Raw genomic sequence first — 23,731 nt, forward strand, 5'->3', positions numbered from 1 at the left:
TCCTAATAATGCTGCTTTGACATTTAGGAAGGATCACAGCAGTGCCATTCTTAGATAATAACCAACTAACTGGAAATGATTGATTAAACAATGTCCTATATTGTCAGTTTGCAAAGCAATCTGGAATGTCTTTGACCTGTGTGATTGAGTTAGTTACCATGCAGATTTCTTTCTACACTTGAGGGAGGCTCAATAATGGTGCACATATTTCACACAAATGAGGATACCTGAGCTTTCCCCAAGCTTTTCAGGGAATGAATCTCAAGTGACTGAAGAACTAGTATCCATGGAGAACTAAAATTCATATCTGTTGACCACCAGAGTTGACCATTCTGCATAAGAGAGACCATGATTCAGTTCCCTTTTCTCCGACACCTTGTTACATTGGGCATTGCCAGGTGCTGGTATCAGTCATTAACCACAATATATTTGCATTGCTCTTTGGAAATGAAAGCAGTGCCCAATTAATTGCATGGCACATAATCTGGCTTTGCAAGTGCCTCTGTGATGTTAAATAGCAAAAGAATTGCCTGGCAGACTGATGCACAAATTAAATCATTTAGGCAACAGAAGATAAAGATTCTGTTTTGCTGATGAAATTAAGTTGTAAATTAAGAGGATTAACTCTGCTTAACATCAATAAGTACATAGAGAATCTGTGGAAAGCTTTGTTTGGGAAAATGTGATGATGGCAAGTTCTATTGGTTGCTTGAGTTAAGTTTGTGGACTAAAAACAATGCCTTTACCCTTTCTTTAGGGAATTCCTGTAATGCCATTAAACAGTATGTGGGCGAGATAGAGGTGGGAAGGCCTTGGGATCTCAACATTTGTTGAAGTCATATTGCTGTAGGAGTTACTCCTGCTTGATGCTTTAGCAGCAAATCAGAAATTTGAGGGAAGTGCCCTGGAAAAGAGGTGCTCCTCTAACTTTGCACCTTGGGCTATGGGAATGTTCTGCTCTCTCAACTTGTCTGGGGCTAACTTTTGCAACAGAGTGGAGTAGGGGAGGGAACACTGAGGATTTCACATGTCATTACAGACTTAAAAGACATGTGTACATTGTGCTGCATTTATTTCTGGAATTCAAAGTATTGTTCTCAATGCTCTGTTAACTCTCTTGGTATTGAAAACTCTGGTGCGCTGTGGCTGTGAAGATCAATACTCTTGTTAGCGCATAGTATTAAATGATCTGCTGAACACCCCCCTCGGCTAATCAAAAGCAAATTAAAGTGGAGGACACTTTGGTAGGTGGCTGGGGATTATTGAAATTTTTATGATGCGAAGGTAATTGAAACTAAGAAACTACATGAATTGTTTTGTTTTAAACCCTTAACTGAATGGAAAATGGAAAATGGAAAGCTTGTTAACGATGCTAAATGCTTTCTTACTGCTGCTGTGTATTTTTAAGGTAAAAATAAATAAATCAGAATGCTCTTTAAATACTAAATTAATGTATTATTTGGTATTTTTTGCCTTTTCAGTCCTTAGAGAGAAACTGGAAGGTGATTCGAGATGAAGGACTTGCTGTGATGGATAAAGGAAAAGGGCTCTTTCTGCCTGAAGATGAGAACTTGCGGGAGAAAGGTGACTGGAGCCAGTTTACTCTCTGGCAGCAAGGTTTGTGAGCGCTAATTTTCCCCTCTCTCCGGTCACTCAGGTTCCATGCTGCAATTTTAATAAAAGCTGTCATTTTAATGGAAATGGGTTTGTTCCTGTGAAGTCAGACTGCAATAAAATGAAAATGCATGGCTGTTCTACAGCAAGTGCTGGATCTAATCTATTTGGGCAAGGTGGCCTCAGTGGGCCCACATCCTCCTTGACACTATCACCACTTTTTGTTCACTTGTCCTTTCTCTCTGTGACCAGTACATTCAGCCTCACAAAGGGAGGGGATGAGGCAAGTGGAAGCTGCTTACCCTTCTCATTCCTGCCATTGCCCACTTTTGTACGAGGACTGGGGGAAAGTAACTGACAGCAAAAAAGAGGAACAGCAAGTCCAGGAGGCACCCGAGACTTCCTGATACGAGGATCATGCTTGTCCACATGGCAGTAAAAAGTTAGAAATTGTCCTATGCATGTGACTGTTGTGACATTTTTATAGAGACATAATCTTCCTTTCCAGCAGAGTGATGTACTGTCAGACTCGAGGGATTCTCTCCTCCCCCGGTAGCATCAAGGATCAAAGAAGAAACAAGAAAATTCATATTTGTGGTTTTATTCAGTAATCATGGAGCAAGGAAAACAATCCAGTCCTTAACTCCATGGTGATGTTGCTCACTCTGAGCCCATCCCCTTTCTCCAGCAACAGCCCGTGGCTCTATGGGAGGCTTCAGGAGTCAAATGTCGTTGAGCCCTTCGCTCTTGAATTCTAAGTGAGCGACGAGTACTCGGTGGTGGTGGAGCTTCTGTTCTCTCCAAGGAAGTCTCTGCTGGCATTTCTCCAACTCCCCCTCCTTCTCCTAAGATCTCATAATTTGGCAGCTCTGCGTTCTGCTGTAATGCAATCCTATCTCCCTCTTCTCTTGAAACTACTGGAGAAGGAGGGGTGACTCCCCCCCACTACCCCTCCTCCTCCAAGGGAAGCAGAGGAGAAGGAGGAGGCGATTCCCAAACCTCTTCTTCAGTCCAATCCCTGACATGTACATAAGATCATTAGAAGATCGGGCCCAAGGCCCATCCAGTCCAACAACCTGCTGTTTGCACAGTGGCCAAACAGCCACCTGTGGGAGGCCTGCAAGCAAGACATGAGTGCAACAGAACTCTGCCCACCAGTCTTCCTGGTGTTGACACACACACACACACACACACACACACTCATGTAACTGAATCAGTTGCAACCTTTGTATACCAAGCTATTTAGATTTATAAGAAACTTGTACAGAATTTACAGAGATACTATGTTTTTGTCCTACTATGTTTTTTGTTCAAATTGTTAACAATGAAAAAATGTACTGTGGATGGGCTTTCTCATAATTTGGAAGGCTTTTCCCATCAATCCCTCTTTGCGTGGAATCAATATTTGTTTTTGGAATTAGAAGGTCTGTGGACTTGTAATAGACTTAAATAAACTTATGAATTTTACAGAGAGAGAATTTTCAAGTGTTTGAATAACTTTGAAGGTTAACGAAGGAGAATTTAAATGTTGATTAATCTTTTGTTTTAAGAATTCAGATTCCTGGTGCTTAAGTTGTGGTTTCCCCCCTCCTTCTAGGAAGAAAAAATGAAAATGCATGCAAGAGTGTTCCCAAAACATGTGCCTTATTGGAACGATTTCCAGAGGCCACTGGATGCAGAAGAGGACAGGTACTAACTGACATAGAGGGGAAGAGAGAAGTGGAGTGGGGAGAGAGATGTTATAGGGATTGTTGAGTGTTTAATGTGCATAACAGGCCATTGTGCATATTCTCCAGGCCTCATTGAGAATGTGCACATTATATTTCAGTAAAGAGGGGATTGTGCACATTTCCTGGTTATTATGCATCTTGGGAAATGTGCATATTGTGGCTTAATTTTTAACATTCTCTTGCCATTATGCATAATTCCCAACAGGCCTTTGGGAATGTACATATATTGACTGCATTTTGTACGTTCCCAGGACAATATGCACATTATCTGATCTGTATGCATAGTCTCAAGGAAACCTGCCTTTTTTTCTATTTCTTGTTCAGAAGTGTGCAATCTACACTCCCCAGGTTGCTTCTGGCCCACTGCATGGCATCTACCTGGGTCACAACACTACTGATCACCTAAGTCCCCCCCCCCATGTAGTTCTCCTTTCACCACTCTCAGCTGTTTCCCAGTCAGCTGAGCAGCACAAGGGGGGTCATATAGAGATGCAAGTTTTAAACTTTCCTTCCCACTCCTACAATTCTGATAGAAATACAATCCCCGCCCCTCGCCCCTTATTAAGTGTGCTCCTACACACGGCAACAAACCATTTTTGGTGTGACCTGAGGGTGGGATTGTATTGGAGCTCTAAAGTAACTCTAGGAGATTCAGCTCTAATTAAAGCTCCTATCATGTGCTTTGGAGAAGTTAAAGAACCTTTATATCAAGGTTCCTGGACATAGTTATGAACAGGCTTGCTAACACAAGATGACATAGCAGTGCTGGCTTGTCAGCCTGGATTGGTTTGAACACAGTCCTATACTCTCTGCAAGTTAATGAACTGTTGTTGTTTTTTTAAAAAAACCACAAACTATGCCTCTCTCTGCAGATCAAATATTCTGTCATGCACCCAGGGACTCATGTCTGGCCTCACACAGGGCCTACAAATTGTAGGCTGAGGATGCATCTAGGCTTGGTGATTCCAAAAGAAGGGTGCCAGATTCGGTGTGCTGAAGAAACAAGGTATCGCCCTCCTCCCCTATCCTCCGGTCTGGGGTTTATGGTGGGCAAGTTCATGTACTATAAGAGTGGGGACAGGAGCCAAAGGGGAAGAGCTCCCCAGCAAACAGAGTCAGTACTCTGTTTAGGGAAGCTTTTAATGTTTAATAGATTATTGTATTTTAATATTCTGTTGGAAGCCTCCGAGAGTGCCTGGGGAAACCCAGCCAGATGAACCTTAACAATGGCTTCCCTCCTCAGCTCTTGGAAATGCTGATCCAGTTGTGTGTATGATTCTGAACTGCTGACCCGGTGTATGGAAATTGTGAAAAAGGCAAATTCCATCCTAGGGCAAAACAAAATAAAAAAATTCCTTCCAGTAGCACCTTAAAGACCAACTAAGTTAGTTCTAGGTATGAGCTTTCGTGTGCATGCACACTTCTTCAGATACACTTCTTTCGTGTGCATGCACACTTCTTCAGATACACTTCAGATGTGTATCTGAAGAAGTGTGCATGCACATGAAAGCTCATACCTAGAACTAACTTAGTTGGTCTTTAAGGTGCTACTGGAAGGAATTTTTTTATTTTGTTTTGACTATGGCAGACCAACACGGCTACCCATCTGTAACTGGATCCATCCTAGGGATTATTAGAAAAGGACTTGAAAACAAAGCTGCCAACATCATAATGCCATCACACAAATCTATGGTGCAACCACTTTTGGAATACAGTGTACAGTTCTGATCACCTCACCTCAAAAATTGTATGCTAGAGCTGGAACTGTTACTATTGTAGAAACCCAGTTAGTGGTTTTCGTGGGGTGGGATGGGAAGGGAATCACAAGTGCCAATCATCTTCCTAACATGTAAAAAAATAATAATACATTTTCTGGGGAATAGGCTTTACTATTTTGAAGGCAGGATTTTTTTCCAGCAATTAATAATGTGATTGCAGCTACTTCCACCAGAAATTTTGGACACTTGCCAGCATATACCTAATTTAAATACTGCACCACACATGTCAGTTTGTGGCAGCCGTTAGCTCCTATTGACTAGTCATTGACAATAATATTTGTTTCCAGGAGTTTGAGCTGAGTTAGGTGCAAAGGGATGTTGCTCAGAAATTTGATAATGAGAAATTTAATGAATGTTTAGTTTCTCCTAGTAATTGTTTGTCATTTCCATTCCAAGTTTTTACTTCTTACAAAAAAGAAAGCCATTACACAATCATAATATATTACTGCAGAAAAGCCCTCCAAAAACCTTACCCAGCCCTTTTACAGGGATAAACATGATCTAGATCAGATGCCGCAATTCAAAATGCAATATGAAATATGACAATACAAATAATTTAAACTTAATAAGCTGTCAAAGGAGAGTTCCATATAATACAGGAGTGTCTAGTGGTAAGAGATGTGCATTAGTTGATGCAACCAACATAGCCCAGTGTTGACATAATCCTAATTGTACGTGTGATGGGATGATGAGCTGCTTGTGCGTAAAAGCTTAGTCCCTCAGAGCTTGGGCATGGTTCTCAAAACTCTGTCTTAAGCGGAGCCCCTTAAACATGACTCCCTTAATCGCTGGCAGAATCCGACAGTGGGCGATTGTGGAATCTGCTCCAACATAAAAGTTCCTTAACGGAAACGCGTCTTCGGGATTCTCGGCGCGACAGTTTCCGGCGAGGAGTGGGTGTACCTATGGGGGGTCCTGAGACTTCTCCACTGTTTTCACTAGAAGTCTCTCGGAGCCCTCCCTCCGACTCACTTTCTCTCTGAGCTCCTTCTCTCCCCCTGCTGGTACCTTCCTCTGCTGCCGAGTCTCTCTTAGCGTCCGAGAGCCCTTCCACCGCCTGCCTTTCCGATGGCAGTTCCCTGACATCCACCTCCCCCCCCAGGGCCCCCTTCACCCCCTCCCGCCCCCTCATCTATGGGCGGTGAGGACGGAAACCCCCGGAAAGAAGCTCCCTCATCGTCAGAGGACTCGAACACTTCTCTCCACTGACTCCCGTCTCTTCTTCCCGAGTACTCCTCCTCATCGGAGTCTATTCCCTCTTCCAGCCCTGATTCTGGGAACCCTTCGAACTCCTCTTCCTCATCGGTGGTGCCGAAGTGTTCCCTCCTGAACCGTGTCACCGGCTGAGGTTTCCTTGGGAACCGTTGATGAAACGTTTCTATTAAAACCTCGTCATTGACCTCTTCTGCCGGTACCCATGTGTTCTCTGACTCCGGTTCTCCTTCCCATTCTACCAAATACTCCACGTGATTCCCCTTCCACCTGGAATCGACGATTTCTGCCACATGATTGTTGCGTTCCCTTTCTTCTATGACTGGTGTTTGAGTAACCTCCCTCTCACGTCCCCCCCACTCCCGCCCCTCTCGGTACGGCGACAGTAAGGACCTGTGAAATACTGGGTGCAGTTTCATGTGGTTGGGCAACCTGAGTTTGAATGCCACTGGGTTGACCTGTTGTATCACCTCAAATAGTCCCAGCCGTTTAGGTTTCAATTTCTTACACCCGCCCTTGAACGGCAGCCCTTGGGTGGATAACCACACCTGGTCCCCCACCCTTATGGTTTCACCTTCCCGTCTGTTTCTGTCTGCTTGCTTCTTGTATTCTTCTTTGGCCCTCTCTAAATTAAGTTGGAGCTGCCGGTGGATCGCTTCCATCTCTTCTACAAAGTGTTCCACTGCCGGGACACTCCATCTTTCCCCTCCTTCTCCTGGAAATGCCCTGGGATGACACCCATAATTTGCCAGGAAGGGACTCATCCCTGTGGACACATGCTCCGCGTTGTTGTAGGCAAATTCTGCCAGAGCCAACTTATCTACCCAATCATTTTCTCTGTCATTAACATAACACCTCAGGTATTGTTGTAGAATACCGTTTGCCCTTTCCGCCTGCCCATTTGTTTCTGGGTGTCGGGCAGTCGAAAAATTGACCTCTACGTGCAGTAAGCTCATGAGCTTCCTCCAGAACCTGGAAGTAAATTGTTTCCCTCGGTCTGAGACCACCCTCAAGGGGGCGCCATGCAACCTAAAAATATGTTTTACAAACAATTTGGCGGTTTCTTCCGCTGTGACCACATGCGAGCAGGCTATAAAGTGGCACATCTTGGTTAATAGGTCTACCACCACCATGACAGCTGTTTTCCCCTTGGATTTTGGCAGATCCGTCATAAAATCTATGGATACTGCCTCCCATGGCCTTTCTGGTGTGGGTAAGGGTTCCAGTAGCCCCGCCGGTGCCAGCCTCTCCCCTTTTGCCCGCTGGCATCGGTCGCACCCCCTTACATATTCCCGTACGTCTTCCCTCACCTTGGGCCACCAAAACTCCCTGGTAACCAACAACATGGTTTTGTGTTGCCCGAAGTGCCCCGCTGTGGGGCTTTCGTGCAATTGTTTGAGTACCCGGCCCCTCAGTTCTCCTTCGGGTATGTACAGTGCCCCCTTGTAATACAACGCTCCGTTCCTTTCCTCAAAACCCCCTGTGTTCTCTCCCCCTTCCCGGAGTCCTCTGAGCTTATCTTGGGCGTATACATCGTTCTCGGTTCCCTCTACCAGTTCTCTCGGCCCCACCAATGCCGCCCCACACACCCAGTGGTCCTCGGGGATGATATGTCTCTCCTCTGGCGCTCCCTCCCCCTCTAAATACTCTGGTTTTCGAGAGAGAGCGTCCGCTCTGACATTCTCCGGCCCTGGCATGTAGCAAATTTCAAAATGGAATTTGGAGAACTCCTGTGCCCATCTCACTTGTCTCTGGTTCAGTACTCGGGCAGTTCTCCAGTATTCTAGATTTTTGTGGTCGGTGCACACTTGGACCTTGTGCTGCGCTCCAATCAGCAAGTGTCGCCATCTCCGGAACGCCTCATGAATGGCGAGTAGTTCTCGGTCGTACACGGTGTAGTTCCTCTCGGACTTGTTCAGTTTCCGCGAGAAGAAGGCACACGGTCTCCATTCCGACGTATCCTTTCCCGGCTGAAGAAGCACCGCCCCCACCGCGCGGTCTGATGCATCTGTTTCTACTCTCATCGGTTGTTGCAGATCCACGTGCAAAAGTTGTTCTTCCGACGCGAACGCCTTCTTTAACCTTTCGAACGCCCGCTGCGCCTCTTCCGTCCAGACAAATTTCTTCTTGCTGCTGAGACAATCAGTGATGGGCGCCGTTAAGTGGGCGAAGTTCTTGATGAACTTCCGGTAGAAGTTCCCGAACCCCAGGAACCTTTGCACGTCCTTCTTTGTCCTCAGTGTCTTCCATTCCAGTACCGCTTGAACTTTGCTGGGATCCATGGCCAATCCCTTGTCTGACAAACGGTACCCCAGCAATTCCACCTCTCTGGTATGAAACTGGCACTTCTCCAGTTTCACCCACAGCTGGTTTGCTTGCAGTCTGCTCAGTACCTCTCTTACGTCCCGCACATGCTGCTCCTCATTCTCTGAGTACACCAATACGTCATCTAAAAATGTCACACAGTTTTTGTAAAGTAAAGGTCCCAGGACGTGATTCATGAATGATTGAAAACAGGCTGAGCCCCCCTGTAGACCGAAGGGCATAACGAGGTACTCAAAGGCCCCCAAGGGGGTGAACATGGTAGTTTTCCATTCATCTCCCTTTCTCATTCGTATCAGGTTATACGCCCCCCTCAGGTCCAGTTTGGTAAAATTTTTCCCCTTCCTCACTCGGGTCAAAATGTCATCGATTCTGGGCATGGGGAAGGTCACGGGTTCTGACACTGCATTTACGGCCCGGTAATCCACTACCAACCTGGGTTTATCCGTGTCTTTTTTGTCCACAAAGAACACTGGACTACCCCCCACCGCTCGTGACTCCCTGATGAAACCTCGTTTGAGGTTCTTGTCAATGAACTCCCTTAACTCCTGCATCTCCCTGTCGGACATGGCGTACAGCTTGCCTACTGGCAGCTGGGCTCCTGGGAGTAGGTTAATTTGACAGTCAAAGGGTCTATGCGGGGGCAGTTTATCTGCTTCTCTTTCGCTGAAGACATTACCCAGGTCGGCGTATTGTCGTGGTACCTTCCCTTTATCTGCTACTTCCATCCCTGCTAGGGTGGCCTGGGCTCCTCCCTGAGCCTCTCCCCCCTTGCAGTGTGCTAGGCAATGTGCTGACCCAAAGGAAACTACCCGCTGGTGCCATCCCACTAGCGGATCATGCAGTGCTAGCCAGCTCATTCCCAATATGATGGGCGCTCCTCCCAGGGTGGCCACATTAAACGCTATCACCTCCGTGTGTCTTGCCACCTTCATTATCATGGGGACAGTTTGTTGGTTAACTTCTCCACCCAACAGTTCCCTCCCATCAATCGTTGTCACCTGCAAAGGGTTACTTAAAGGGATAGTCTGTATCTGGTGTTCAGCTGCAAACTCCTTGCTCATAAAATTGCAGGAGCTGCCTGAGTCCAATAGCGCCTTTATCTTTAGCGGATGTCCGTTTGGTAGCTCTAGCACCACCTCTACGACAAGCGCTGGTGTCAGGGGCTCAGGAGCTGAGGCACAGGGAAGATGGGAGATGGAGAGCGAGGGGGAGGAATCCGAAGGGAGCGTAGGAGGGGACAGTGGTCCGAGGGATTCCATGAGCCTCTCCAGCGAATCGGAAGATTCACAGAAGGGAGCGCCAGTGGCCAGGGGCAGGGGGGTCCCAAGGGGAACGCCCCAGGAGCAAGGGGGCAGCAGGGACTCCCAGAGCAGTAGTTGGAAATCAGGACCAGCTTCCCCACCAGAGCAGAGTGGGGGGGAAGAGTCCCAGGCATCGGGGCCAGTGCTTTCCCCACCAGGGAGAGGAGACGAGGCAGAGCCTACCACGCCTCCCTCGGAGAGTCGGACAACGGAAGGGAGGTCAGATCCGGCCAGTGTCACGGAAGAGGGAAGCAGTGATAGAAGTAGTGTAACGGTTAGGAGAAAGGTCACTGGGTTGGCGCGAGAAGCAAGTTCAAATGTACAGGAGCGTGGGACAGCAGAGAGTGAGGATTGGGAACCGGGTCCTAAAGCACGCCGGAGGCAGGGGGAGGAGCTAAGCGACTCAGCGTCGGAAGAGTCCAGAAAGGGCAATGCCCCAGAGGGCAGGAGGACCCAGAGGAGAAGAGAGCAGCGCAGGAGGTGGAGCAGGGCTAGGATCTTAAACTGGTGTGGAAGGGGCGGAGACTCAGACGGGACTTCGCCGATCTAGAGTCTAGACTTAGGGCTGCACGCTCTGGCTTTGAAATGGAAATTAAACTTCAATAAAGACTTTTGTACATAACATCAGCCTGGCGTTGGTACTCTGTGAGCTGGGACCTAGAGGCAGCTCTGACAGCTGGTCTTGGGGGTTCAGGCTTGGGCACATTAACTGATCTTTGGCCTGGCTGCTGTGCCCCGATGCTGGCAACCAGGCGTTGGCTTTTACCTGCTCCTTAACCCCCTCTTCTTCACCCCCAACAGCTCCCGCCATTCCTTGCCATCCCTTCCTTTGAGGGCAGACTCTGGCAAAGTGACCTGGCTGTTGGCAGAGGAAACATTTCTTGGCGCTCTTTCCCTCCTTCTTCCGCCCTTCGTTGGTGTTTGAAACTCCGCGCGCGCGCGCTGTTCCAATCTCCATCGGTTCTACTGGCGGGGAATGCTGCTCTGGCATCTCTGGAATGCAGAACTCACTCCAACGTTCCCCTTTCCCTTCCCGCTTCTCCAAGGCTCTCGCCTCCTGGCCCACTCCTATGGCAAGCGCGGATTTAGTCAGCTGGTCCATAGACTCCGCCCTGGGCGCACGGGAAAGTTCATCCTTCACTGCCGAGGATAAACCTTCTTCGAACAGCATTTGTATCGGGTCCGCAGACAGGTCCCACCCCAATTTATGGATCAGCATGGTAAACTCTGTCCAGTACTCTCAGATGGATCGGTTCCCCTGTTTACACGCCATCAACTGTCTGCGCACCACCCCTTGTTCAATCTCGCTGGAAAACATCAGGTCCATGGCGCGAAAAAACTTTCTCGAGTCTTTTAGAGCGTCATTATTTGCTGCCATCAGGGGCCTCACCCAGTCTTTCGCCCCCCCCCCCTTCGAGATGCCCAATGACAAACGCCACTCTCGATTCCTCATCGGGAAAGTCATCAAACTGCAGATTGAGGGCGTATTGCATCTCTGTCCTAAAGGCTTGATAATTTCTGGGATCACCCCAAACTTTTGTACCAACCCTGGCACCTTCCTTGCGAGTGGGGTGGTTTTTCCCTTGTCTGCATCCTGAGCCCGCCTCTCTTCAAGCCTCGCCGTTTGCAGCACTAGCTGGAGCTCCAACACCCTGTACCTTTCTTCCAGGCTTGGACCCGCTCCAGCTCCTCCTGCGTCTCCGGCTCCGGTTGGGTTGCTCATGATGCCTCTCTTTGCACAAGCGGCTTTCAGGGACTGTCGGATTGCTGTGATGGGATGATGAGCTGCTTGTGCGTAAAAGCTTAGTCCCTCAGAGCTTGGGCATGGTTCTCAAAACTCTGTCTTAAGCGGAGCCCCTTAAACATGACTCCCTTAATCGCTGGCAGAATCCGACAGTGGGCGATTGTGGAATCTGCTCCAACATAAAAGTTCCTTAACGGAAACGCGTCTTCGGGATTCTCGGCGCGACAGTTTCCGGCGAGGAGTGGGTGTACCTATGGGGGGTCCTGAGACTTCTCCACTGTTTTCACTAGAAGTCTCTCGGAGCCCTCCCTCCGACTCACTTTCTCTCTGAGCTCCTTCTCTCCCCCTGCTGGTACCTTCCTCTGCTGCCGAGTCTCTCTTAGCGTCCGAGAGCCCTTCCACCGCCTGCCTTTCCGATGGCAGTTCCCTGACAGTACGATATCATGTTGTGATTATCACATTATGGTACTTTTCATTCACAATATACTGTGGCATACACACAACAAAAACCCACATTTATTTGCATTTCAGTGGTAGGTTGAGCAATTGATCCCAGAAACCAATTAATGGCCCTGGCAATTCTGTAGCTGTTTTGTTTTGTTTTGTTTGGGTGTGTAGCAATCTCTTTCAAGGCTATGTAAATGACAGAATCCTCTTCAAATTTTCGACAGCAACACTTCTCTTGCACTAGTGTTTTTCTCAAGAATCAGAACTTTTGGTGGCTAATTAATGCAATTTTTTTTAAATAAAAACAAACAAACCTTTCCCCCCTTTAAATAGAGTCACTTTCTTATGCAATTTTGTCTCCTGCTTTCCACCAGAATTAGACAGAAGCTAAATTTAAGAACTGGCATGATGTTGCCTATAATCCTGCATGCCAGTTTACAGGACGACTATTTTAATCCTTGGGTTTCGTATATCTGGATTAGAATTAACATTTATTCCCACTTTTCTATTAAAACAACACTTGAAGCAGCTATCCAAAGTTCTGGTATGTAAATTTAGGATCAAGATTCCCCATAGCCATCACTTTTTAAAATCAGTTTAAACAAATGAGTTTTCTTTCTTGATTATGACACTCCCACTGTATTGTATTTTCCATTAGTCAAAGTATCAGCCAAAATATTCAGTGCTATGAATTTAGTTGAAAGAAAGTCCCTTTTAAGTAGGGTGAACAAACCACTTCTGAACATCTTTCCAATTGTGAAGCTTTAATCCTTTCCTCTAATTGCTTCCTCTGTTTATTGCTCTCTCTTGAATTTTCTTCTCTTTAAATCTTTATGGTAATGTGATGTCCAGGGCTGTTTGCAGTATTTAAAGCTCAGTCTCATACTCATCAGAGATTAATTATGAGAAGACTGTTGCCTGCTCTCATTGTAGAACTAGGGCAATGTTGGAGTGAGGTGAGCAATGGATATTCTTGCCTATTGCTTTCTGCTTCCGTAGGATAATCCCTGAGTTGAGAACTGGGGTACAAGCTCTACTTTCAGAGTACTAATCAGAGACTTTGCCAGTCGCAGACTTTGGAGGAATTAAGAGATCGTCAGGATGCTCCTAAGGTTTCCTGTTCACAGGATCATGAAAAAAGGAGGAAATGGTGGTTAGAAATATAATGTGTTCTGTGTAAACTTGAACCTCATGGGGGAAGCCTTGCAGTGTCCCATCAAGAGGCCAAATTAATGGTGTGAATCAAAGAGAAAACTCATCTGACCCAAAGAGGTCTGTCATACTTGTGTATGGTAGAACCAGTGAGGCAAGGCAGCATCTCTTTCCAAGAAGGTCGCTGTCACTGGAGAATTATTATTTCAAAGAGGTCCAAGGTTGTCACATCCTGCAAACTGAAATTGGGGGACGAGGGAAAGGAAAAGTGGGCCTCAGTGGCAGCTAGATTAGACAACACTGGGCCAAGCTCAGGAAATATGCTATGAACTGATATAATGCAACTCTGCAAAGGGCACGATGAGACCTCTGCAAATACTAAAAAGCCGGCCATATTTGCACTGATCTTCACCATTGTGTAGGAAACTGTTTTCAGAAATAGTGCTTCTTGAATGACTCAATCAACATATATCTCACAGACTGAAGACATGCCATAAGCCAAGTTTCTAGATTTCTAGTTGATTTTAAAAAATAGGTAGATGATGACCGTATTTTTGTCACATCGAGGTGACAGACTCTTCTTGGAAGTTTTTAAGTAGAAGTTGGATATGATTTAGTTGAGATTCCTGTGTAGCAGAGGGTTGGACTAGATGGCCCTTGGGATACCTTCCAACTCTACAGTTCTATGATTCTATGAAATACTAGCTTCATTGCTTCATTATAGGATAGAAGTCGTATTCCCATTTGAACACTTTTCACTCTAGCTCTGCCCATCGTTGACTCTGGCTCCTGTGACTCCTGGCATGCAGCCTATGACAGATTACATTTGAGGGCATGTGACCCTCATCATAGAAAAGGAAGATTATTCATTGATGGATTATAAGTTTATTAATGTCTGCTTCGGGTTTTTGCTAGTAAGATGGTTTCATAAAAGTGAGTCAAAGTGAGTCTTGTGTGTTCATTTGCTCTTCTAAGAATTAATTTGTACATATTGCTTTATTAGACTAGATTTGCTTTGGAAAATTACCATACTTGTTTTCTTTTTCCTTGATATTGATCTTTCCTCTCAAAGTTTTTCACTATGATGCTTAAACAGATGAACAGTTCTTCAGACTTACCAAACTTGGTTGCTGAATATATTACATTTGCACCCTACCTTTTCTCAGCATATATGAGGAGATTGTGTGAAGAGCTTTAAATTAGAATCTAACCCAATCAAACAATAAGTAAACACAATGTAGAGAATCTGCTACAGATTCTGGATCAATGTGGATGTGCATTCTACCACATATTTTATATCATACATCTGCCTTTATGGAGTAGTGCAATTCTTCTTTTTGTATGGAAGAGCTAATATCAAGCTCTTCCAGAGTAAAGCTACTAGCTCCAGGGTCATCTGTGCATGGTTTTCATCTAGAATGGAGATGTGGTTCTTGAGGCAGCAAATAAAGGATGGCTTCTCTGTCTTTCAGGTTCTGGGAAGAAGGGAAAATCCTTATCTTTGATGACTCTTTTGAACATGAAGTGTGGCAGGATGCTGATGCTTATCGCCTGATATTCATTGTGGATGTTTGGCATCCAGAGTTAACATCGCAACAGAGGCACTCCCTTCCAGCCATTTGAAGGATGCTTGAGGCTTTCCCTGTTGAGGTCTACATTTTATGTTTGGAAGTGCTGGTCTCATTAAAAAAGAAAGAAACCTGAATTGTATGTATGAAGTAATCTGGGCATGGACTTTAAAGCATCCTATTCTGTGCTTTATAAGGCACTGATCTGATAGCTCTGTATTCATGCTGCAAGTACAGATTCCTATTCTTTTGTCAGCCAAAGAATATCCTGTGCCATATATCAAAATAAGACTTATGCCAATATTTGTTATGCCAGCATTATGCTTACCACTGCTAAGCATACACTTGGTGTACTAGTCACGTAACTACTAATGCTTGTGTGTAAACATAAAGGACATCAGTGCTTCTATATCCTTCTAAGGACACTCATAACGTGTTACTTGCAAGCATTTTGGAAATTTGTCATACTAGAATGTGTAGAAATGAATTTAGATTTAAGTGAATGAACTGATAGTGTGAGTTGTAGATAATGTGAGTGGATGATTTGGTATTGTATTTTTTAAAAGATCATAGTATTTTTGTATCGTATATGGATACCATTTTCCTGCTCTTTATGAACCACTTTCCTTTTGTAATTTTCTTTTGTAATAATGGCAATCCATGTTAATTTTGCAGAGATGACGCCTTATGGAGCTGCTCTTCATTTTATTGAGTTCGGCCTTTGCCTTCCAAGTGAGAAGGCACAATATGCATTTGCCTTGTTCAGTTTCTGCTGAGCAGTACTTATAACCCAGCTCTGATATGTCTGTGTCTTCCTCATAAAAAAGGTCTGGTGGCCCTTTCCAATACAGCAAAAAAAATTTCACTTAAATGGGAAGCACATTTTCTTATTAAGGGACTGTGCAGGCTGTGAGGAGGATCACATTTGGAACCAATTTGCTTCCAGTCTATTGTTATGGCATTTCTATTCACAAGTGTGGCCAGTTTCATATCGTACAGTGGCGTATGTGGTAGAGGAAGCATTCAGTTTGGATACAGGTATCGTTACTTGAAGTGACACCCACATGGTTGTTTCAATCCACCTGAGCGGGGGGAGTGGGGGCTGACCTCGCTTTCATATTCGCTTCTCAGTTTTGCCTTTGAATTAGTGAAGTGTGGTGCACAGGATCAGCACCAAAGCAGCTTTGGTTAGACTTTTTACAATTATGACCAACAACAAGGCAGTTCATACTCTCTGACCAAAATATACATTACAATTTTAATTTTATGAGCAGAAACGTGCCAATGTATACATGTGCTGGGTTTTATAGTGCTATGCTTTTGAAATTATAGAAGCTGAAGTTCTGAGATGTTACCTAAACTGATGACATGAAAATAAATATTTGCTACGGCCATGACGGAGTAATATTTTCAAATAGAATGGTCAGTATTTTGTACAGATTGAATCCAGGGCCCTGTTGTTGTCATTTGTTTCATTGAATGGAAAGATTCCTATGTATAATGTTTATAAATAGCTGCCTTTTCTTTCCTAAGTACAGATGGAAGGCCTAAAATGAAAGTGTGAAGAAGTATGTGTTGTTCCATCTGGGAAACCACAGGCTACATTTTTCTGTAGCCCTCATTAGCTCAGCATTGTTCAGTGTTACCTTATCTCAGTTTTGCCTGAAAACAATTACTGCATGTGGAAGGCAAATGGAATATAGCAATCTACTCTAAATGTGCACCTACAAGCTAATGGTTGCCCATTACGTGCTGTGGTATATTGTGCATTAAACAAGTGCCTTCTTTGTGGCAGTGTGGATTTTTTCATATATGTTAGTAGCTTCAGCACTGAAATAGTTTCTAATTTTTGCATTGATAGCAAAAATTGCTGTTGCTGCTGGAATAAATGAAGCTTACATAAAAACAAATGTTGTGTTGGCCTTCTTCTGTGTTTTTTCTACCATTCCTCACCAGTGAGAAAAGACACTGCATTAAAAAAAATTATCAAAGGAGAGAGGAAATTTTGTTGAAATTCTCATGGGTAGAGTTGGTGGGGGGTGTTCTCACACTTATTTACAAAAAGACACTTATTGAAGTAGCAGGAGGTTTTCTGAGTCATTTGTTTCATTCTACATGTCATCTTTCTACAGGTCTGCACTGTAGAAAGACTTGCAAGGGGCCCACACTTCCTGAAAACCTCATGATGAGTTGTTGTTTTTAAAAATTACTTTTGCTTTGAAAGAAATCAGTGTGCTAAGTTTGTGCTTAATAATAATAATAATAATATAGGAAAAAGAAGGAATTTACTTAAAAACAAAACTGGCAAGTACTCCCATCTCAGGTGCTTGGCAGCCACCCTCTCAAGCTTCCTGTACTTCATTTAAACTTCAGGGGAAGGTGCCGTGAGGTAACTTCTCCCATGGGCCTTTTTTCAAATCAGGAAACACTGGCAGCCAGGGAGGCTGAGGAACACAGGTGAAATGTTTTAATGGAGGGGGGGAACCTCCCTCACTGCCATCTGCCATTCAGTGGTGTGCAGTCAGTGGACAAGGGGAGTAGACTAGTGCCCTAAATGTTCCTGGTAAATTAGAGTATTGAATTATTAAAGCCTGGGACCTCCTTCCCAAAGCCTGGGGAATTTCTGCCCAATTTAGGGAGGTGCGATGCTCATGTGCACGACGTCAGGACGTTCCGACATCACGAGTGCAGCGTCAGTTCCCCCATTGCCCTCGTAAGCTGGCGCCTCTGGCCCTAACTCTTCTCCTATGAAAAAAATCACTGCATGCCACTACTGCCATTGTACAATGAGCACTGTGCAAGTTCACCCCCAGCTGAAATTATCCAGCATGCTGTCAGCAAGGCAGGAAAATGAAAGCTTTCATGGGGAAAGAAAACGTTTGAAATTTTGGAGGACAGGTTTTGGCACTATACTAAAAAACACACCAAATAAAACCCTGCAGAACAAACAAATATACAGTCTATATATGAGTCAACCTTGACCTTTCCTTGTTACCATTGTACGCTTCCTAGAGTTCTGCATCATGCTGCTAATGGAAGAAGCACTTTCAAAAGCCACATGTCCAACTAACACTGCCAGAAATAACCTTTTAAGCACTATCCTTATGCTAACCTTGGCAGTTGCAAAAAAACTTCCTGTTATGTTCTGTCCTGGCCTTTTGGGTACATTTACAATCCACACAAAGGTCTACTTATTTATTTTTCCATTTTAAGGTTTATTATCTGAGTTGAAATTGCTTGTTTGGGTACCCATGGATGCTATTCCATAATGCTTCTTTTAATATTCTTGGGCTATAAAAATAAATTACATGGATCTTTAGCTAAGATTTTAATACTTGTTGCAACCTTCCCCAAAATTTACAATGCATTTGGTCATCATTTCCAGAGGGTACAAAGTCCATGGTGGTAGGAGTGAGAGTTAAGTACAGCAGAGTTTTCTGAAAACAGATACAGTGGTAAAAACTCAGTTTTTCTGTTATGAATGATAAGCAGCTTTTTTATGTTGGCCCCTGTGACAAAGGATTAGTAAACAATCTGGACTTTACCAGCAGAAGCAACAGTCCAAAGTAAACCTGTAGTAAAGCTGGAGACCCTGTATTTCGCTGAGAAACAATAAAAGGCTGACTTGATAATTACTGATTTGATAGAACTTTGATTTTACAAGAGAGACCAAGTTCATTTTTTTATTTGGCCCTCTGGAGCAATAGAATCTGCAGCTAAATTATATCTGCTGCAACTCTGTACAAGCATCTTAGCTCTACACAATAGATAAAACAGTTTCTGAATGATATCCCTAACAATGAAACATTATGCCAGTAACATATCATGGCTTTATTCATTACAAGTGACTTTTACTAAATGACTGCAATTGTTTCTCAGCTTCACCAAAGACAGGGATGAAGGATGTGGCCCTCCAGATGTTGTTGTACTTCAGTTCCCATCATCCTTGGCTATTAGCTATGGTGACTAAGGCTTCTGGGACTTGGAGTCTAATGACATCTAGAAGGTCACAGGTTCCCCATCCTTGACTTTAGAGTTACTTGGCCATCCTTGAGATAGCGAGCAAATCCTTCAGGACATATGGCATAAATGTACTGTTTGGCTAAGGATTGCTAACTGGCTATTGCAAAATGTCAACAAACATGTTTCCAACTCTTTGAGGAAATAAAGCCACAGCGAGCGCATATATATATATATATATATATATATATATATATATATATATGGTGGAGTCCCCCCCCCCATTACTATTTTCAATGCAAGAATGGGATTTGCTTTCGCAAGTAGAGCAAAGACGGGAATAGCAAAATGATCTTTGGCATTTCAGTTCTACGTTTTTCTGTTCTTCCATAGTTCCTTCTAATGGAGGCATATTGAATAATTCATTCCAAGTTTTCCCTTTCCATTATAAGCATAGTGTATATCTGCAGTCAGCCAGGCCCTCTGGCTACACCTTTAACTGATTGCTGGAGAAAAGATGGTTAAACAGCTCTGCTGAGCTTTCATTTGCCGGAATGACCTAAATGAAAGGACCTGGAGTGGAACATTAATCACCAGTAAGTGTTCCCATTGAGCTCAGACACCTCCCCCCCCCCCAACCAACATATCTACCCCACATACTGCAGTTGCCTTGGGGGGGGGGGTGGATCCCACACTGTTAAAATTAAATAATTGCTTTCCAAATTGCCTATGTCTGTTTCCAACTCCAGTCATTACATTGAGCTGACAGGTTTATAAGGACTTTTAAAAGTTAAGAATTTATTTTCCAGGGGACTGTAATAAGTGACCCCTGCAAATAGCTGAGGTGATGAGATCACATATTGCAGAGTTGAACAATTTTCTGCTGGTGATTGCTTACTGTGTGCGTGTATGTGTGTTGTGTGTAGATAAAATGCAGAGGAAGCAGCTCTGTAAGGACTTACGGGTTTCAAGGTGTTCTCTCCATGCTGCAGACTAAATTATGCCTGTTGCTGCAATATTTAAACTCAAGACACCTTTACTTGAAATGTGTGTGTGTGTGTGTGTGTGTGTGTGTGTGTGTGTGTGTGTGTGTGTACTGCATCTAAATTTCATTTTAATAAAACTGGAGAATATCCCTGCTTAAACAGTATGGGAAAACCTCAACTGATGTATCTTTGACTGCATGAACATACAAAGTCATCCCTAACATTTCAACCATTGTTAATATCATAAACCATAAAATTACAAGGGGGGGCTCTGCTTTACAATCAGGCTCATTAGCTTAGAACTTGGGCCGCAGGGCATCTCCCCATTGGCTTTGGCCACACATACAGATGGCTGGTGATGATCATTTACTTGCTCTGCAAAGACCGAGAGCCTTGTTTCAAGCTGAATGTGTGTTAATGTGTATTAAACCTCTCTTTTGCTTCATGGGTATCTTGTACCATTGAAGTCTAATGGTGCAGTTGTGCGCTTTGCGGTGAATTCAGACTCAGTCCAGAGCCAGCAGTGGCTGGGTGTTCTCATTCTCATGCTGATCCTCACGTTTCAACGTTCCAGGTTCCACCACGGACTGAGACCTGAAAACAAAGAACAGCTGTTACAATTGCTTAGGCTTTAAGGCTTCAGCTGCCATTTGTCTTTCCAAGAATGTACCGAGTCTTAATATTTTATTGACTTTCTCAATATAATCTCAAGGCAATTAACATTTCCAAAAACATCTGGATCTGGCTTGGTATAAAAAAAAGTAGTGGGCTTTGTACAAGTGTTGATGATTGTGAAATTATTTTGCAAATTCCAACATTTTCAACGTGCTGATTTCTATCAGCACATTGGTGGGGGTCAGATTGGAGGAGGTCATAGGCAAAATTGGTAGGCTCCTGGTAGTTTCCCTGATGTCAGGTAGTGATGTTCCAAGTAACACTAAGCCTCTGAGTTTATATGCTATTTTAAGATGAAGTGGACTCTTACTTCGGGGGTATGACAGGTGGGTGTTCCTGCCCACCTGTTAAAATTGACCTGCAGGGACTGGAAACAAGGATCCGACCCACTTGTCAGATCCAGTTTCCAATCCCGGCTTTAACTATACAGTGGCACCTCAGGTTAAGTACTTAATTCGTTCCAGAGGTAAGTACTTAACCTGAAACACTTCTTAACCTGAAGCACCACTTTAGCTTATGGAGCCTTGTGCTGCTGCCACGCCGCTGGAGCCCGATTTCTGTTCTCATCCTGAAGCAAAGTTCTTAACCTGAAGCACTATTTCTGCGTTAGAGGAGTCTGTAACCTGAAGCATATGTAACCTGAAGCGTATGTAACCCGGGGTACCACTGTAGAGGCTGGTGCCCACATGTGCGCCACTGGATTTATTTGTTTATTTTAGACAGTTGTTGACTGCCCATTAGCAACATATTCTGGTCAGTTCACACAAAATTTAAAACAATAATATTGATTTTGAAATATCACTAAATGTGAAAACACTAAAATCAATACAATTCCTCCAGCAGCAGCAGCAGCAGCAGCAGCATGAAATAATTCTTTAACAGGATTTAAAGCTCAGCTAAAAATAATTTCTCGCAGGTACTAAAATACACTATAACATGGTTCTAAAAGGCAAGTGGCACTAAAGAGGACTTTGAGTGAAAGTCCTTAACTCAAGCACCAGGCAAGCCCCTCTGGGGAGGACATTCCGTAACTGGAGCAACAACTCTGAAAAGGCCCCTCCCTAGTGCCTCACCCATCAAACCTCGCAAGATGAAAAAACCTGAGAATATCTTCCAGCAAATATCTTTAGGTCTGGGCAGGTACATACAGGAAGATGCTATCCTTTAAGTAACCTAGCCCCAAGTTATTTAGGGCTTTAAAGATTTAATGCAGTACTGATTTTCCCCCTGCCCCCTCATCCTCCAGAATCTCCAAACTGTGTTTTAAATTTCTCTCAAATCCAGGAGGAGTTCAGAGACATGGTTTGTGAATTTTTGAGAAAGGAAACACTGGAGCACGAATGCACCGTCTGCTACCCTCATCCCATGCAAAATCTAAAGCATTTAAAGCAGCCTGAGTCACCAAAGAACAAAAGAATTGATGGATGAATGTTACGGAAGACTAATATTTTAAATGTAGCCCTTTAGATTTCAGGTATCGTCTGTCGGAGGAGCTGAGCACCATGTTCCAGCTTCACTGTGGGATTTGGAACATGCCTTTGAGTTAATACTAGTTAGTGATTCATTCACACTGGATGCCATCTAAGCATTAGCTGGATTTAGAAAGTACAAATTATGTTCCTCATAAAATCACCAGCAGTTTCTTCAACAACACTGCAGTGTAAAAATAGAACAGCTAACCAAAACACTAATGGGAACAGTGTTCTCTCTTCCTGAAACCCCTAATCTAAAAGAGATTAGTATTCGGAATTGAGTTCTAGCTGGCGGTTTCTTTCCAAGGGCGAGTGTATGCTTCAGTGAGAGAAAACAAAAAGCTTTTTTCCCCCATTCTGGAAGGTTCTGTCTCTCAGAGTAAGCTTGTACCATACACCATGAACTGAGGGCACCTTTAGCTGGTTTATAAAAGTATCAGGCTTAAACCTGAGTTAGCAGCATTCCAGTAAACACATGGTGGTTGGACAGAAGAACTGGGCTTGCGTCCAGTGCAGAGCTAACTAGCTGTCTCGACATACAAGGATTTACACTTGCATAACAGGATTTTACCCCGTTCTGCATCCCCATATCAATTCTAGGTCCCTGCATCCTTCTAGAGCAGATTTGGGGAGGGCTTGGGACATGCAGGGGAGAAAAGTAGGAGAAGTCCCATTACACCAGTGTAAATCCTTACAGGAAAGTTACTTGGAACTGCATTGGATAGAAGCCCTGAGCAATAGAGCTCCATCCCTATTTGAATCACTTTTCAACTTGCAGAAGGGGACTGTTTAAAAAAGGGAGTCTCTGGCATCCCACAAGTGATATGTTTGGAACCCCGAGGTTCCAAACAAATACTTGAAGAGGGCTCGGGCCGCGTGTGATTTGTTGGTCCACTATAAATCAAAGGAAACCGTTTCTCTGTAATGGTGCAACTCATTTCATCAGCAGCAAGGCACCTCCCTCTCTTGTACAGCCAGTTCACAGATGCCCCGGGCAAATCCAAAACATTTTCCTGGCTATGGCAATGAGTCAAATAGTGCATTTCCCCACCTATTTCAAAGTGTATTTCACCCAGGGTCAGTTGAATGCTTTTGGCACCTGAGAAAGAGAATCCCATGAGTGTCATGTCGTCTCCTTGGCAGCAGGCATTCAGTAATAATTAAATGACTGGCAGTTTGCTGCCCTTTCAAAATCAGCTGCCTCAGGTGGCTTCCTCACACTATCTAATGGTAGGGCCAGACCTGGGGTTGCCATTTTGTAATCCTGGCCAATCATTTGTATATCTTAACAAAACATCTACAACTGCTTCTGATTCTTTAGAATCTCTTCCTCTATATTTAGACCAAATATATCCTTTAGGCTCTCTCTTTCTTCACTATTTTTAGCAATGTAAATGACAAATATGGGGTGTATGTGATCCAGAAGCAGCAGGCAAAGTGTTAGCTCTCTGTTCTATTTGATCCTCAGAATGGAACACAGGATTGGTATTTTGGAGGCTGAGGAAATGCAGCTGCAGGCAAAAGTACACATAGGTCAGCATGCCAGGGGTGGGTGAGGCCAGAGGTAAAAGGGGGCAGAACAGTATATGCAAATTTTACCTTTGTACTGTAGGTTAGTTTCCAAAAACACTCACATACCCCCAGTGGGCATAGCATGGGTTGCTGGTGCCCGGAGCAGGGCAAGTATTATGCTCCCTGGAAAACAGGGCAGCTGGGGTAGAGGCGCACACCGGGAGAGGGGTGGGCACACGGAGCCTGTGAGACACA

General features: G+C 44.3%; 2 protein-coding genes across 4 annotated transcripts in view; one reads left to right on the top strand and one right to left on the bottom strand.

Annotated features, from left to right (window-relative positions):
- ASPH (aspartate beta-hydroxylase) overlaps positions 1-16,781 on the top strand; it is a 101,431-nt gene extending 84,650 nt beyond the window's left edge. For all 3 annotated transcript variants that reach the window (XM_081874203.1, XM_081874200.1, XM_081874202.1), the window contains 4 exons: positions 1,482-1,617; positions 3,212-3,303; positions 4,217-4,350; positions 14,776-16,781. In XM_081874203.1, coding sequence (XP_081730329.1) covers positions 1,482-1,617; positions 3,212-3,303; positions 4,217-4,350; positions 14,776-14,926 — 513 coding nt within the window. In that variant the 3' untranslated portion in view covers positions 14,927-16,781. The remainder of the gene's footprint in view (positions 1-1,481; positions 1,618-3,211; positions 3,304-4,216; positions 4,351-14,775) is intronic.
- A 1,405-nt stretch (positions 16,782-18,186) lies between these two features.
- CLVS1 (clavesin 1) overlaps positions 18,187-23,731 on the bottom strand; it is a 73,234-nt gene continuing 67,689 nt past the window's right edge. Inside the window, exon 6 of the mRNA XM_081874622.1 lies at positions 18,187-20,411. Within this exon, the coding sequence (XP_081730748.1) occupies positions 20,324-20,411 (88 nt within the window). The 3' untranslated portion in view covers positions 18,187-20,323. The remainder of the gene's footprint in view (positions 20,412-23,731) is intronic.

The sequence above is a fragment of the Podarcis erhardii genome (genome assembly GCF_964252035.2).
Source record: "Podarcis erhardii genome assembly, chromosome: 8".
NCBI classification, from domain to species: Eukaryota; Metazoa; Chordata; class Lepidosauria; order Squamata; family Lacertidae; genus Podarcis; species Podarcis erhardii.